General features: G+C 38.6%; 2 protein-coding genes across 2 annotated transcripts; one reads left to right on the top strand and one right to left on the bottom strand.

Annotated features, from left to right (window-relative positions):
* The first annotated feature begins 1,698 nt into the window (after positions 1-1,698).
* On the top strand, positions 1,699-7,009 carry nelfcd (negative elongation factor complex member C/D). Its single transcript, XM_039693444.2, has 15 exons — positions 1,699-2,035; positions 2,543-2,655; positions 2,752-2,861; positions 3,096-3,205; positions 3,443-3,550; positions 3,652-3,804; positions 3,899-4,029; positions 4,121-4,286; positions 4,554-4,688; positions 4,797-4,936; positions 5,749-5,863; positions 5,973-6,068; positions 6,150-6,290; positions 6,388-6,517; positions 6,707-7,009. The coding sequence occupies exons 1-15, from the start codon at positions 1,979-1,981 to the stop codon at positions 6,739-6,741; spliced, it is 1,740 nt and encodes a 579-aa protein (XP_039549378.1). The 5' UTR covers positions 1,699-1,978; the 3' UTR covers positions 6,742-7,009.
* A 4,046-nt stretch (positions 7,010-11,055) lies between these two features.
* On the bottom strand, positions 11,056-15,960 carry ctsz (cathepsin Z). The gene is made up of 6 exons (XM_039692959.2): positions 15,773-15,960; positions 14,675-14,838; positions 12,205-12,384; positions 11,962-12,112; positions 11,707-11,872; positions 11,056-11,621 (listed from the first exon to the last, which is right to left on the bottom strand). The coding sequence occupies exons 1-6, from the start codon at positions 15,889-15,891 to the stop codon at positions 11,496-11,498; spliced, it is 906 nt and encodes a 301-aa protein (XP_039548893.1). The 5' UTR covers positions 15,892-15,960; the 3' UTR covers positions 11,056-11,495.
* Positions 15,961-16,989: the final 1,029 nt, after the last annotated feature.

Genomic DNA, 16,989 nt, shown 5'->3' with positions numbered 1-16,989 from the left:
TCTTAAAGGTCTAATATACCATTTGCTACATGTTTTTAAAGAGGCAAAATGAACTTATCATTTGCAAACTGATGGTTTCAGTGGCACTATGCATTGCATATCATAATATGATTTTGGATCTAGCACTCACCATATCTCACAGACACATTATTAATCATGACAGAAACTTCTACAACATTTTTTAAATGCATTCACCAAGCAAATTTTCTTGATGCTTCTTCCGTCACCTTTAGAAGAAGCCAATGTTATTGTCTGTTCCCAGTCTATAAAAGAGTTTCGCTTTGAGAAACGTCCGTAGACGGGAAGAACATTAATTTTAGTGTTTAAAATGGACAAAATTAGTTGTTTTAAAGTTACTGTCTTGCAGATGGTTTGTAGTAAAGCATCAGCAACTGCACGAGTTCACAGATTATACATAGTTTATATGTTATTAGATCTTTAAACCAGAGCAACAGAGGCTATTTTTAATGCATCAACTGATGTCAGTGACATCAGAGAAGTGTTACACACACACACCACACAATAGGCATATGCAATTCATGAATGTTATTTAGATTTTCAGCTCATCTCATTAAAATCCACGCAGAATTAGATTTTACGGTATTAACAGCCTAAACTAATTTTATTTAGCTGATAATTTTACAAATATTTTAAAACAAAATGATTCTGAACAATTATTCTTGACAGAAGATCTGGGGTTCCACAAGTCATAGTCATTTATTATTATTGTTTTAAATAATACCTAATAATATTAGGTTTATCATTTAAAGTAATAATTAAGGGCCTAATACATATCCTGAGTTCATGACACTAAACATTTCAATGCTGGTTTTAAGACAAGGTTGTTATTTTAGATCATTTTATTGAAGTTTGATTACTACAGTGTAGGTTATTTAGAGCCCATGCCTTTGTTTTGTAGGGAAAATTTTATTTTTAAAACTTTATTACTGGGAAGCTTTTATTCAGGCTTTGCCACTATCAACTCGACAAGGACTGCATGGACACCTACTGGACTAAACACTTTCATTCGGAGCCATCTGCTGGAGAGATATCGACTACATCTAATATGACTGAAGAACCGTACATATACGAGTAATATAATATATTGCAGTAGAACATCCTTCAAGTCAACTTTTTTTCTTCACAAAAGTCAAAACTATTCGCAATAAGAAATTATATAAATGTATATATTTGAGTAACTGTCATAGAATCCAGTTTACCCGCCGCAATAGTTTTTCGATACCATAACACAGAGTGTGTATTTGGCTCTAAACTTGACTTTTGACTAAAGTTTCCATCGGTTTGTGAGCGCTGAGCGGAATGATTTCAACCAGTGCTCAAAATGGCTCTTATGGCAGTTAAGGAGTTTACAACACCCCCATTGGGCGACACACGTTACAAGAAAACAACTTTTAGGAGCTTATCGCCCCAGAAGGCTGAATCCCCCATGGGGTAGCATTCAAAACCTAAGGTGAAATGTTAACATAGATACTTATTATTATAAATAATCGCTTAAATCTATCACTTGCATAAATTCTGCCTCAGCAAACTCGTTAAAAAAATGCCCTTAGCCTGTAACAAATGGTGACGTCGATTGGTCCAGCTTGAACAGCGCTGAAATAAGTAACAAATACCACGTGACAAGGTCTAGCGCCCCTTCAACAACGGATTTGGCAATAATTACACCTTGATAATGACATTGACTGTTATTGTATTTCAAGAAAAATATGTAAGAATAAAAGAGTATTATTTATAAATATTTAGTACCCCCCCATTTTAGATTGTTAATGGCTTGCCATTTTAGTCGCTTATTCTATGAACGGTCCTTATCGCAGTTTGTAGTGTCCACCAGCCCAGCAGGCGGCGCTCGACTACTCCGTTATCAAATTACGTATTATACACGCGCCGGTCGGTGTTCTCGTACGTATTTTGTAAACAGTTGCTTTTCTGTATAAAATATTTCCAAATATTTTCCTCCATGGACGAAGAATACTACGGCAATGTTGGAGAATGGGAGGGTCACGACGGCAACACGGTAGTTTAGCCACACCAAGATAATAAAATTATAATCTGATATCCTAACTATTTCTTTAAAATCAAGACTTGCATTTCATACCCCTACTAAAATACTGTGGTTGTACCATGTTTACCATTATCTTATACCATTAACGTTATTGATATCGAACTCTAGTGTAGTTCAAATAATAACGTGAACGTTAAAAATCCACGATTCCAACGTTACCATGATCATGCCAAATAAAACAAAGTAACGTTACATGGACAAAACGATGTATTACTATGGTAACGTTACCGTCCAACAATTGTTTTTTTTTTTTTTTTTGCTAGTGCTGTCATAGATGTCCGTAAATACAATTGTAATCCAGATGATTAACTTAAATTGAATATTTCAGTAACGATAGTTAATATGTTGGATTGTAATATGCACACATGATCTATGATAATGAGAACCAATAAAATATCGTTAAATAGCTTAAATTTGATTTGCCACTAAAAAATGCTTAACATTTTTCTACCGCTTCAGGAGGATGGATACGCGGATGCTGAGACTGATGGAAAAGTTCAGGAAGAGTGTCTGCAAAAATTCTCCAGCAGAGACTACATAATGGAGCCCACCGTGTTTAACACCCTTAAAACGTAAGTCAACCAAATGGAGAGGGGGTGATTTCTATGAATAAAGCTTTGTCAGACATCCCGTCGGTGAGTGCTGCTGTTTTGTCCCTGTCTGCGCAGGTATTTCCAGGCAGGTGGTTCACCTGAGCATGTGATCCAGCTGCTCTCAGAAAACTACTCTGCTGTTGCACAGACAGTCAATCTACTGGCGGAGTGGCTCATCCAGATGGGTCAGTCAATATGTTGCCAAATTATTCAATATAAATGCGTTTTTTTGGTTGGTAAATCAACGGATGAACTCAAGCTTTGATTGGACGCGTTACAGGTGATGTTCAATGCTAAGGCGAGAAAAGAAAAGTTGCTTATTAAATTGATACAGTGTGAACAAGACAGTTTGAGAATTGAGAGTCACACCTATTATAAAAAAGCTGGCAGCATCTCTAAACACTGTGTCTCCTTTGCAGGTGTGGAGCCTGCGCAGGTGCAGGAGCGTGTAGAGAATCATTTAAAGAGTCTATTGATCAAACACTTTGACCCTCAGAAAGCTGATTCTATCTTCACTGTTGAGGGAGAGGTGAGCGATTTTTAATATTAGTTACTGTATTTCCAAAAACACCAGTCAGACATGATTTGTGTTCACATTAAAGATGACAGGAAATGAAAATTCACCAAGTCCAAGTCCCTGCCCTACTTTTTGTTATTATCCATTATTAGACACGCTGAAGAATTTCTGTTTGTGGCTATTTCCGTTTCATCGCAACTTTTAATTGAGTTGTTCAGGCTAATGAATGCAGTGTACGTCTCTGTTAAGACACCAGCATGGCTGGAGCAGATGATAGCACACACAACATGGAGAGATCTATTCTACAAACTGGCCGAGGCTCATCCAGACTGTCTGATGCTCAACTTTACCGTCAAGGTAAAAGAGAAAAATGAGCTGAAGTGTGTCAAAGATGTTCAGATTGCTGGATCAGTTTATGTAGTTGTAATACATTTCTTGTTTATGCATGTTGTGCGCAGTTGATTTCAGATGCAGGGTACCAAGGAGAAATCACAAGCGTGTCCACAGCCTGCCAACAGTTGGAGGTTTTCTCCAGAGTCCTACGAACTTCTCTCGCTACACTACTGGATGGAGGAGAACAGAATCTGGAGAAAAATCTGCCTGAATTCGCTGTGCGCATTGCAAACTTTTTTTTTTTTAAGGCCACTATTTATGTTTATCATTGTATTTTTATTAACAGATCTCATTTTTGTGTGTTTTGAGCAGAAGATGGTGTGTCATGGTGAGCACACATACTTGTTTGCTCAGGCTATGATGTCCATCCTCGCTCAAGAGGAGCAGGGCGGCTCTGCAATGCGGCGAATCGGACAGGAAGTGCAGAAATTTGCCCATGAGAGGTGCATTTGTGTTAAAAAAAAGTGGTTTGATCTGTCTCATTGTTCTTCTAGTTAGCAAACAAATCAATAACATTGGTATTATTATGTCTAGGGGGCATGATGCCAGTCAGATCACATTAGCGCTGGGCACAGCTGCTGCATACCCTCGTGCATGCCAGGCTCTTGGTGCCATGCTGTCCAAAGGGGCTCTGAACCCAGCCGACATCACAGTCCTATTCAAGATGTTTAGTAGCATGGATCCACCTCCTGTAGAGCTGGTCAGAATCTACGTTTACATTTACGCATTTAGCAGATGCTTTTGACTTATTAAAGCAGCACTATGTAACTATTTCAACCTTTATAATATTTTTCCAAAACCTTGGAGATGGTACATCGACTTAGAATAGGTTGAATGACAGGTCTGCCATAGCCTGACTGTGCAAATCTGCTATATTTCTAACACTTTATTCCTAGCTCAACAATAGCCTACAGAAAAGTGTATTGACTAACTCAATGTTAACTAAACTGCTCTTCTCAACATGTAGATCAGAGTCCCTGCCTTCTTGGATCTGTTCATGCTTTCGCTATTTAAACCCGGAGCTAAAATCAACCAAGACCACAAGCACAAATACATCCACATCTTAGCATACGCCGCTAGTGTTGTGGAAACATGGAAAAAGGTGTGTAATAAATACACACTTTTCACATATATTTAAAAACTTATTTGTCAGTCTTTTTGTTTTCCAGAAATGTTGTGGTTAATTACGTAAACTGGCTCTTATTTCTAGAACAAGCGTGTGAATATAAATAAGGACGAGTTGAAGTCCACGTCAAAGGCCATTGAGACGGTTCATAATCTTTGCTGCAACGAAAACAAGGGAGCTACTGAGCTAGTAGCAGAACTCAGCACATTATACCAGTGCATAAGGTATGTACAAACACATTTATCTTTAAAGTCACCCTCACGTTGTTCCAAACCTGTATGAATTTCTTTCTTCTGCTGAACACAAAAAGATATTTTGAAGACCAACAGTTGATTGACCTTAATTACTCCCATAGTATGGAGGGGGAAAAAAATGCAATGGTTCCCAACATTCTTCAAAATGTCTTCTTAAAGAAATTTAAACCAGTTTGGAACAGTGTGAGGGTGAGTAAATTACGGCAGAATTTTTGGCATCCCTTTCAAGGAGAACTGCAAAATGCAAAATGAACCTTTGGTCTAATAAAACATCGGTACCTAGTCAACCGTTCTCTGAGATTTGTTTTCATGATAATCGAATGTAAAGAGTTTTATCTCTAAAAACTGTTTAGCGTATAATGCTAGTACTGGAGGTATTTACTAAGTAAAAATAAATCGTTAGTTTATACCACTAAAAAGGCTCAAAATAGCCCCACACTAACGCAGTAACATAATGAGGGTCCATACATGCAAAACGAAGCATTGAGAACTTTGTAAGTGTACAGATCGTTTAATAAGAAGATACTTTATAAAGACAGTTCACTTCGTGTATACAGGCGGCGCCATCTTTGGAAAACAGTCACGACAAGTCAAAGCACGAACGACGTGCTGAGTGATCTGAACTGTATGAAGTTCAGCGAACTTCTGAACTGCATGAACGGTGTTCGGAGATCGACTTATCGAGAGCAACTTAAATGTCCTAATTGAACCAAGGGCTAATCCTGACTTAATCGAAGCCCTGTCTGTGAAAGCAGGCCTAAACAGTTGATATTTGTGTGCAGGTTTTCAGTGGTCGCGATGGGAGTGCTGAAGTGGGTCGACTGGACGGTGTCTGAGCCTCGTTACTTTCAGTTACAAACAGACCACACTCCTGTCCATCTAGCACTGCTGGATGAGGTAACCCTAACCCCAATGTCAAACATACCAACTGGTCACTGCCCAATCAGTATCTTATGAAGATACTGTTTCGCCATATTTTAAGAATAAATTTCTCTTCATTTCTCAGATCAGCACATGCCATCCGCTCCTCCACCCTCAGGTGTTGCAGTTGCTCATCAAACTGTTTGAGACAGAGCACTCGCAGCTTGATGTCATGGAGCAGGTTTGTAAGAGACAGACTGCAAAAACTACAAAATCCACCTCCAGTGCTTAATTCATAGCGAAATTCTGACTGTTATTTCAGCTGGAGCTCAAGAAGACCTTACTGGACCGTATGGTTCACCTATTGAGTCGAGGTTATGTTCTTCCAGTGGTCAGCTACATCCGCAAATGTCTGGAGAAGCTCAACACAGATATTTCACTCATTAGATACTTTGTTACAGAGGTGAAGCTCGGGTCATTTCTTAGTAGAATACATATTGTGTGCTTTATTCATGTCTGAGCTGGGTTCTCTAAAATCTTCTTATTTTCATTTTGGACAGGTTCTAGATGTGATAACACCTCCATATACCTCAGACTTTGTCCAGCTGTTTTTGCCCATCCTAGAAAACGACAGCATAGCGGGAACGATACGCACGGAGGGAGAACATGACCCTGTTGCTGAGTTCATTGGTGAGTTGTCCACAGTGATTTTTATTTTGTTTTTTGTTTCAGGTGTGTTTAACTAGGGTTGGAGCTCAACTCTGCTGGACAGTGGCCCTCCAGGAACTGATCGAGATGAACCATGACTTGCATGAATTCACAATTATTCTGATTTACACCTACAGTACTTTCTTATTAATCTATAATTTTGTGTTGTAGCTCACTGCAAATCCAACTTCATCATGATGAACTAAACCACATTAGAAATTGGTGGGACGTCTGAAAAGGATAAGGATCCACGCAGACCGGAGCACTCTTCATGGACGGACAGCCGATTTCAGTGTACATAACTTTTGTCTTGACCAAAATATTTTGTTCGCAAAATATTGACATAATTGCTGAACTTTGAATGTGTGTATTGAGGTCACAACTCTTAGAGCCTCTTTTTTGCTTTTAAACGACTTGGTTTTTCCTTTTTGTATATTGAAATATTTGTTTTTATTAAAGTCAGTTTTTTTGGAACATTCTAGTATTTATTTTGAATTATTTATCTGTGCACATAATTATTATTATTTTTAAATTCATGTGCCTTCATAATCTTTTATCAAAATAAGTTTTCCATGGACAAAATCAAGTCCCATCCTACATTTGTTCTTATCCAAGCAAAACTGCTTCTTGAACATGTCACAACATTTAAGACTACGTAACTTCTGTTTCATGATACCTTAGTACATCATGTTTAAAGTCTAAAGGTGTCATCATTTCAGATGCAAACAGGTTCTCCAGCTTAAGAGGTTAAGTACAAAAGACATGAGTACATTGAAAAATATTTTTTTTAAATGTGTATATATACTGTAAATACACAAAATATTTGTTGTTGCACATTAGATGGGCCTTATTCAAAGCCTACAAAAATAGGCTTAAAGTGACACTGCGGAACTTTTGGCCACTAGATGGTGCTCGACCTTTCACGTCTAGCGTCCACTGTTGCAAACAGTCAACTGGTCAGCCTCCTGTGTCTTTAGATTGTAGCCGTTTCTAAATACCAGTACGCAAACTTCGGACTTGCAAAGTTCGACTCAGGAGAACGGACTCCCGAGGACGAGAGGACGCAAGTCCGGTTCTTCTGCAAATGGAACAGTGTACTTGATCGCGTCACTCCACACGATCTGGCTACTCCGGTTATCTCTTTATAAATATATTAGGCAACAATAAAATGAAATATGCTACAACTCTGCCTCTTTTCATAAAAAAAAAAATCAACATTAGCCTAATGGCCATGTGGTTCAGGCAACACGATTATCTTCACTGCATATATTTATAACAAAATGAACATGATCTTTTTGTTTTCATTTTAAAAATATGAAACATTGATTTTTATTGACATTTATAAGAGAGAGCGTTGTGTAATTTTATTTTATTTTTCATATAGTGAAGATGTAAATCTCTCATGTGAATATGTAAAAAAATTATGTTAAAGTTAAATAGCAAAAAAATATTATTTTTTTTGCCATGGAACAAACTGTAGTTTAATGAGATCAAAGATAGACTTTACGTTAAGACGCATAGATAGACAATAGACGAATTTTACGTTAAGTTTATCCACTAGACTTAAGAGATCAGAGCCAACGCTAGCGGCAAACGTCAGAAGCACTAGCCGAGGATAAGCTGTTCCAGTCGGTGTTGATCTCGCTGAGTGTCCGGTGAAGGCTTGGATGTCAGAACTCAGAAAACGTCAGATACATTTTTTCAAATAGGCGCTATCTTTATAAATAAACTACAGATTTGAGATTTAAACAACCACATTCTCGCCTGAAACACTCTTAAAATTATATTTCATGACACAATAACAGTAGTATTTCGCGGATTTTCTCCTCTCCTTGACGCTGAGATGGTCCTCACTGCGGAACTATAGGGAGGAATCCATAGGGAGGATCCAGATCCAACTCCTCCCACCTTACATACACCTAAACCTAACCAACTCCGCCCCCTGATCCCAAAACCCACCCCTAAACCCAACCCTAATCCTAGCCATCTCCACCCCTTGGATCGTGATCCGACTCCTCCCCTTGGATCTCATGTTCTGCATTGAGGTGCTACTGGAGACGCTTGCTGGTGGTTGGTGCGAGGTGGAATCTCAAGTCGGTCCACACAAGTCACCTCTCGACGCATCCTCAGTAAACGGGGCGGATCAAGAACACATCAGGGGATTTGAAGTGGACTTGACCAGATGTTAACTTTGAATTGAAACAGTAATTGGGCAGTGTCTGATGACGTTTCACAAGAACACAAAGTGCAGACAAGAACGCATATTGAGAAACGACTTGTGTGTGCTTGCAGTGTTTACACCTGTTAGGGCCAATCCCAATTCTACCCCTTACCCCTTCACTTTCCCCTTCCCCTCCGTTTTGCGCGTCCACGTGAAGGGGTAGGGCTGTCCCAATTCTCTTTTGGTTGGAGGGGGAGGGCTAGGGGGAAGGGCCAGATAGCCCTTCAAACGAAGATTTTTCGGGAGCACACTTCAAACGAAGGGGTATGAGAAGTGTCACTGCTAACCCAGGCTGGCTGCCCAAGCGACAAAGGAGACCCATAAATTTAAGTATTTGTGGCTTTAATAAGTATTATAACGACAAATAATGATTTGCTTTATGTTACATTCAATATTGTGTTCATATTTACGGTCAGTTTCTTCACAGAAACGTTTGTAAAAAAAATCACTAAAATTACTGTAGTTTGCTAGTGATAGTCCCGCAACATATTTTCGTCGTCTCCGTTGTTTCCTGCGAACTTCACAAGATGCAAGAAAATAGCTGTAACCCACGCGACTGAGATAACTGCAGCTGTCAACGGCATCTTGGAAGTTGTGATAAACATCGGCGCATCTCCTGTGACGTAGGCGCTAGCGACGACTTATAATGACGTTTAACGGAGGCGTAGTGGTGTCCCATTTCTTAGGGGAATATTTTCACCCCTACGCATTGCCACTCTGTTTCAAGGGTCAAGGGGAAGGCGAAGGGGTAGGGCTAGGGGAAAGGGAAGGGGTAAGGGGTAGAATTGGGATTGGCCCTTAGTCTTGCCGCGCTCGATTCCCTCATAGCAGTCTGCTGAGAGAGAGCGAGTCGAGTGAGCCCCGTGGGGCTTATCATGTCTGTGAGTGAATGTGGGCGCGGGACAGTGTGTGCACTGAAAACACTGAGCTGACTGTAACGTTATGTGTGTTGGTTTATTTTTACAGAAACCGTGAGACATGTGGTGTGTAGTGTTTGTGGTTATTACTGAGTCGTGACTCGTAGGCACGTTCACTACATTTAATGTAACATTACATTTGACATGAGTCGATTTTATTTGTGCGAGCCCTACACTGAGGCGGGCTGTGTTTGTGTGTCGAAATGAACACTGGGCTGTGGGCATTTTATTACACTCATAACACCGTCGGCGGTGCCGGAATACCAGAAAATACTAATTTACACTGCTTATATGAATTAATCTGGGTTACCTTGGAAACGGCATTTGTGTGAAGGCAAGCGGCCGCATCGGTCGAGCACTCTTCCTCCTCCGTTACCTCACGCCAGCGAACGAAGCGAAAGCTGGACCAGTCCAATGTGTTAATCCTCGTCCTGGCTTTTTTGTCGCTCTCCCCTTTTCTTTTTTTTAGTTTCCTTTGATAAAATCGTTGCCTTCTTTCTTGTAGCTGTTGTCCGGTCATGTCGAAAACGTACAGACGGCAATCAAACGCGAGTTGAGCACTAACGTCAGAACCTGAGGAAGTTAGAGGAAGTGACGTAGGCCGTAAAGCGGTCGAATTTTGTAGTTATTTATTTAGAATGAAGAATTATGCTCGGGTTCCTACCCGAAGTTACAAAGTGCTAGTAAAAGCGATACAGATACCTTCAGGCCACGGCAGACGTATCATTCAACCTATTGTAAGTCGATGTACCATCTCAATGGGTTTTTGTGGCTTTAAGTGTATTTTATGATAGCAATAACTGTAAAGTGACTTGTTATGGGGTAATCAAATGAAGGTAGGTCACTTACTAAGTTCAGATTTATCTTGACATTTAAAATTTAGTATGTGCTTTTATGATTTATTTTAATTTTGTGATTTAAAACGGCTTCAAAAAGCTTTTTTTTTTTTAGATTATAATATTCTAATGTTCTTCTAATTACCATAAAATGTACTACAGCTGCCAAACAAAATCAGAGAGAAATGTATTCATACATTTTTAAAACAATCTAATTCAATTTTAATTTAATTTGATTTTCTGTATACTGTACATTTATTTTTGAACTGATAGTGGTTGATAACGTCAAATAATGCAATGCGAGAGCATCAGTGGTTATATCATTGTGTAACAACACGGGCTTAGCCTGACAGTTAGCTTGCCCTGGACCAGGTTAGTTTCCCTGGTTTGAAATATTTTAAGTTTGAAACAGAATCAGCCGTCAATAAGTCTGACTAACCAAAATAAGCCTGGCTTATATTCTATTCTTGTTTTATGGAACAGCCCTCTGAATGTACCACTCAGTTTAAACTAAAACAACAATAACAGAATTAAAATAACAATGAGTAAAACCTGATAAGACTTTAATTGAGTGTGATTAAAAGCAAAATCCTCATCAAAAAAGAAGCAAACTGTGCTTTCGCTTTTAATACACCATTGCAAACCCCAAAACTTAGGCACGTATCGGCACACAAGTATTGGCCATTTAAAACATCCTAAAATATGAAATATCCTAGTATAAAAAAAACAACAATGGTGTTTCCCTTTGTGTTCATTAAGTGGTGTAGAAAAAAGGAGGCCAACAAATGCAGAATTACAAGAACAAATCTGTACAATTTCTGATAAATCATTCCTGAGATCTTCATTAAAAACTATTAAAACCTCTGCAACTGATCTTGGGCAGCATCAGAAAATCATTCTTGCCCCGGATACAAATGCCCTTTAAAATTTGGCATGTTTGGACTGATTGAAACTGCACTGTCTCAACGAAAAACACATCACTGCATCTACAAGTAGTTCTTGGGAAGGATGGGGTCTCCGTACATGCAGTCCTCTTCGATGGCGAGATTGTACTGGCTCCCACTGCCGCCCTTGTATGCACTGGTGACAATTCTGAGCCAGCCTTTCTCTCCCTAAATAACCAAAGAGCAGGATATCCATTCAATATCTAAACTTGTGTGAGGGATTCACCAGCATAAGCTCTCAGGTTTTGCTTACCCACGGCTCTCCCCAAGAATTACGGACGACCCAGTACTCCACTCCAGTCTCATCAACGCCCCAACCAGCAACAGATACGATGTGGTTTATACCGGGATCCTGTACGTACTCAGAATACAAGCCACCAGTGTACGCATCAAGCTTGTCTGTTGCCATAATCCCGCAACTGCAAAAGCAAAGTGTCAGCGTGTAAAAAAAAATCTCCTAATGTTGGTTCAAATATAAAACCTAATCATACAAATCCAGTCTGAATACCTGATGGGTCCTCCAGAAAAGATCTCAGCTTTCATCTTGTCCCGCCCACTGACTGCGCCATAGTCTCCAACTTTCCAGACAGTGAAGTTCTTTACTACATTGCACACGCCAAAGGTTGTGCAGGTTCCACACTGGTTAAAGATGTTACATTCTGAAAAAAACAGAAATGCACATTAGATTATAACTGCAAGCACTGACTGCATTTCCAATAATGCAAGATGCTCAATCAGACCACTTTTTTACCCTGATCCTTGGCCTGGTAGTTGTTACAGGTTTCATCAGGAATCCCTTTAGTGTTTGCATATTCCCACACGCCAGAATGATCTCCACCATGGCAGGAACCCGCGTCGCCACAGTCAATCACGTTCTGGACAGAGAGATAGGCAGACGGCCATGCCGCTTTCCGCTTGATGTTGATACGATCTAAAATGAAAATAAGTCACATAAGCTGACAGTTAAAAAGGCGCTTTTCCTTTAGAAAATATTTATACATGTTTTTAAATATATGACTATTTTATTTATTGCTTTTTTTTTGAAGACTGTAACCAAAATTATAGAGCCCCGCACATCACGTGGACAAAAATATATGTAAATATTGTAGTCACGGATTAAGAATTTATTCTCTTTAGTTTAAGTATTTCATGGTCATCATTTACTAACTTGTTCCCTCAATTTAGTCAAACCGTAACCACAAATTAAAAATTAATTCCCACAAATTATTGATTAGTTCCCTCATTGATTAGTGTTCTAATTCATTCTCTTACTTTGATTCAAGTAAAATAATAAGGTATCAAATTATTACAACATGGCCAGGATTTATTAAAATGAGGGGGAAAAAATCTTCATTTGTGGCCACAGTTTAATAAAAACCAGAGATTGAATTAATAAAACATGAATGAATTGTTAATTCGATATATTTTTTCCCAGCTTGACATGTGCAGAGCTACCTTGATGGTTGGTTAATATGTAATAGTTGGTTAATATGTAATAGTTCATCTAACATGTAGTTCACACTTTGTGGAAAGTGTCAGTAAAGCTTTAAAGTAAAGATTAAGAGGAACTATGGTGTTCACAAATATGCTGAAATTGTAAATCTCAAACATGCAGAAACTTGTAGATCAGGAAAACAACTCATAACAGCAGATCACATGAGTCAGGTGGTAGACAGAAAAAATAAAATAGCATACACGCCCTAAGTGCAGATCACATGAGAGTCAGGTGGTAGACAGAAAAAATAACAGCATGTAACATATCCAGGCCATTGCACTTTTAATGATTACTCAACCTTATGATTTTCTTTACTATCACCCTACGGTATGTCATTCTGTGCTTTTCCTGATGTGGCTAAAATAGGGTTGTTTGAATTATGAAGCTATAATAGGGCTGGCAATATTCTGTGTTTTTGTTTTTCATGGGGAAAAAACAGCCAAGACATATTGCTAAATATTTCCATTTGCGATTCACATTAACTTTATTCATTAAAAAACAAGTAAAACAGGTTAAAACAGGTAACGGCCCTTCTCAAGGCCTGAATGTCTGATGAAGCCGAAACATTAACCTTTTTTTAAGGTAGAGTAGGCAATTTTCGAAGAGACTAGCAATAGCAAACTGGCTTTGAAAACACAAGAACACGAACAACAGGGAGCAAACAAAAGCGTCACGAGAGACGGTGTTAAACTACCTCATGTCTCAAAGCATATAACATTACAATATTAATGAACATAAGCAACATAAAGAGCTCTGACCTGTACCACCTGCAGGTTCATTTCGCCGTTGATAGTGTTGGCATCGAAAAGCGAGTATACGAGTATAATGTCACGTGTTTTCATCTCTTCCAAATTATGATGTGAACGCAGCATAAACTCATTGTTTTGATTCAGAAGGAACTATGGCTGCTGTTTCGGTGCTCAGTGACTGATCTAACTCTGCATAGCATTAAACACACGGATGACTCGTGATGTCTGCGCGACCAGATGTGCAGATGTATGGTAAGAGGTAGGACCGAATGCAATGATTGGATCAACATTTTATGGCCCTACACCTTCCACAGACAATATATATGCATATAAATACACTAAAGGGATACTTCACCTCTGAAAAGATGAATGTGTAATTAAAATGGGTCATTTATGTAGAAGAAATGTGAAATTATTTTTGAATTTGGAGCTTTCTAGACTGAGAAAAGCCAGAAAATGTATGTATTTTTGGCTTATGTGGATGAAAGACAACAACTCAAACTCCTACTGGTAGAGCGCAGTAGTTATACAAGAATAGGATACTAGTGAGTCTCCGTGATGAATCTGAAAATGTGTTTCGAGTTCACCCAAAATGTCCGGGATTCGGCTTTTGCGTTCTACAGTCACCATTCATTATGTTTACTGTGGCGAGCAGGACGACTGAGGGCTGCGGGAGAATGGCGCGAGGACGGTGTATGGTAATTCGAAAATACTACCGGTTTTCTACTAATAAATAAGCTTAATGCTAAATCCTGAAGTATCCGATTAAGACCACTTATCTTAGTGATAGCAATCAGGATTGAAGAGACTTTCAACCAAATAACAAAAAAAAAATGTTAAGCGCTGCACCTTTTCTCCAATCAATTTGAAGTTTTACCTCCTTTTTAGTTGGTTGAGCACCCCTTATTGAACCTCTTTTGACACACACATACACACATAAACCTGGTTGAACTGCCTCTTAACAGCTTCTTCCTCACCTGCAAACGCACTAGTACTTCCATGTGCCCAGCATGAGCCGCAGTACTGGGGGATGTGTTGGTTGCGTGTTGTGCTGACGTAGTTGACGCCATTTATGTTTCTCCAGTCCCATTCTTTGGGGAGGTCTTTTAAATTCATATATTCATAAGGCCGTGGTCCAGTCCTGAAAAATACAAGAAAAGGTTGTTCAACCATCTATGTATACTGTATATTCTCCACTGACCACAAAAACACTGAAAGGGCATTCACAGCAAGCAGCAAACGACCATGTAGGAAAATCCAGCAAAAAACCCCTCATGCAACAGGCCATCTGTTCTTCAGTTAACAACCAAAAATGGGAAATGAACCTTGAGGGCATGACATTTCTAATTACAATAGAAACAGGTGTCAAATGGTCTCATGATGGCTACCTTTTCACCACTCTGCTGTGTTTTTCTCTTAATAATTTCATGTGCCGAATTGCCATGACGTGAGCCGCCTGTAGTACACTGGGTGACAATTGAGCCAAAAAATTAAAATGAGATGACCAAATAATGGGGAAAAAACTGATTTATGCATTATGCTGGAATTCCAAATTCGAGTGCAGTGCATTGTGGGATACATAATGCTGTTTTCAATGCCGAACAGTTTTAATTTTATATTTGACAAATATACTAAAAGTGGCAGTTATACCCAACATATCCCATATGAGCCAGGATCAATATATATAACATATCAACTGTAAGTCAAGCACAACAGGAAATACATTAGCATAAAGTACAGTTACAGGAAATGACTTGCATATCAACATGACAATACGAAAACATATCTTACCTCTTTTTCACAGGTTTCAAAAGAAGTAACTTAACCTATAAAAATCTGCACGCATGGTTTGTTTAAAGTATATTAAGCATAGGCTACAGTGAAGTTACAGAGTATATTTACTCGCAAGTCACCTGACTAAACAAACCTACAATACCCAAAACTGATGTCTAGATAGGCAGCTAACACGATTTTGAGGCACAGCCCTAGTGTCGTATTTCTGCACTACAGAGGAATATATTAATCATATCCACCGTAAGTTTGATTAAGTTTAGAAAAATGCTGGTCTGTCATACTTCACTCCTTGTAGGTTTCTCCTCGGCTGGGGTCTGTAGCAGGGCTCGTTCTCATTAAAATACCGTCCGGCGAAAACACCCGACAGAGCAAACAGATAAAAGAGCAGCACGCGAGCCATGTTGAATCTCAGGCGGTCATATGATCCTCACATGTATCTGCACTGCGGTTTTATTCTTCGTGTCTGCTTGGAGGCGTGGAGAAAGTATCGAAACTAGCTCTCTTATTGGGCACTTAACGAAAAAATAGTTTGTTTGTCAGACGCTTCTTGCTTCTAAATAACATACTCTCTCTCTCTCTCTCTCTCTCTCTCTCTCTCTCTCTCTCTCTCTCTCTCTCTCTCTAAATTCTCTAGTATCAAAATAGGCTACATTTTTTTTAAATGTATTGTGTAAACGGCGTTAGTATTATTTATGTACTATTATATTATTAATATGTATTTTTCGATTTGTCTAACCTATTTAAAGGAGTAGTTCACTTTAAAAAAAAACTTTTGCTTATAATTTACTCACCCCCATGTCATCCACGATATCCGTCATTCTTTCTTCAATCGAACAGAAATTAAGGTTTTTGAAAGGTGGTCATTTGAGCTTATAAATTTAAACGTTGTTATTTTTTTTTTTAAATGAGCGATTGGTTCGTTTGATAAGACCCTTATTTATCGTCTGTAATCGTTTAAAGCCCTTTGAACAGTTTGCACTGAAACTGTCTTTTGAACCATTAACCGTTTGGTTCCCATTGAAGTCCATTATATGGAGAAAAATCCTGTAATGTTTTCATCAAAAACCTTAATTTCTTTTCGACTGAAGAAAGAATGACATGGATATCTTGGATGACATGGGGGTGAGTACATTATCAGCAAAAGTTGTTTTTTTTTAAGTGAACTACTCTTAACTTTATTTTTTTATTTCAGTTTTAGTAGGCTAATTTTAATACTTAAACTTATTTTATTTTAGTTAATTGTTAACTTTTTATCTTTATTTTAATTTTATATTAGCTTTATTTAAATGAATGAAAACAATTGTGTAACAGTTTCAGTTTCAGTTAACAATAACAACATGGTCGCTGATTCTCACTTTCGCTACTTCCTGTGAAGTGATAGCCTACTATCGATGTTCCCCTTCGAAATGAAATTTATATTTGTCAGACGCTTTCTTGCTTCTAAATACCATAAAACCGTGTTCTCTCTCTCATTTTAAGCATTTAGCATTTTAAATTG

This window comes from Pimephales promelas, chromosome 8 (genome assembly GCF_988280905.1).
Source record: "Pimephales promelas chromosome 8, fPimPro1.hap1.1, whole genome shotgun sequence".
Lineage (NCBI taxonomy): Eukaryota > Metazoa > Chordata > Actinopteri > Cypriniformes > Leuciscidae > Pimephales > Pimephales promelas.
Note: the sequence above shows the minus strand (reverse complement) of the source record. Positions and strands in the feature narration are given on the sequence as shown.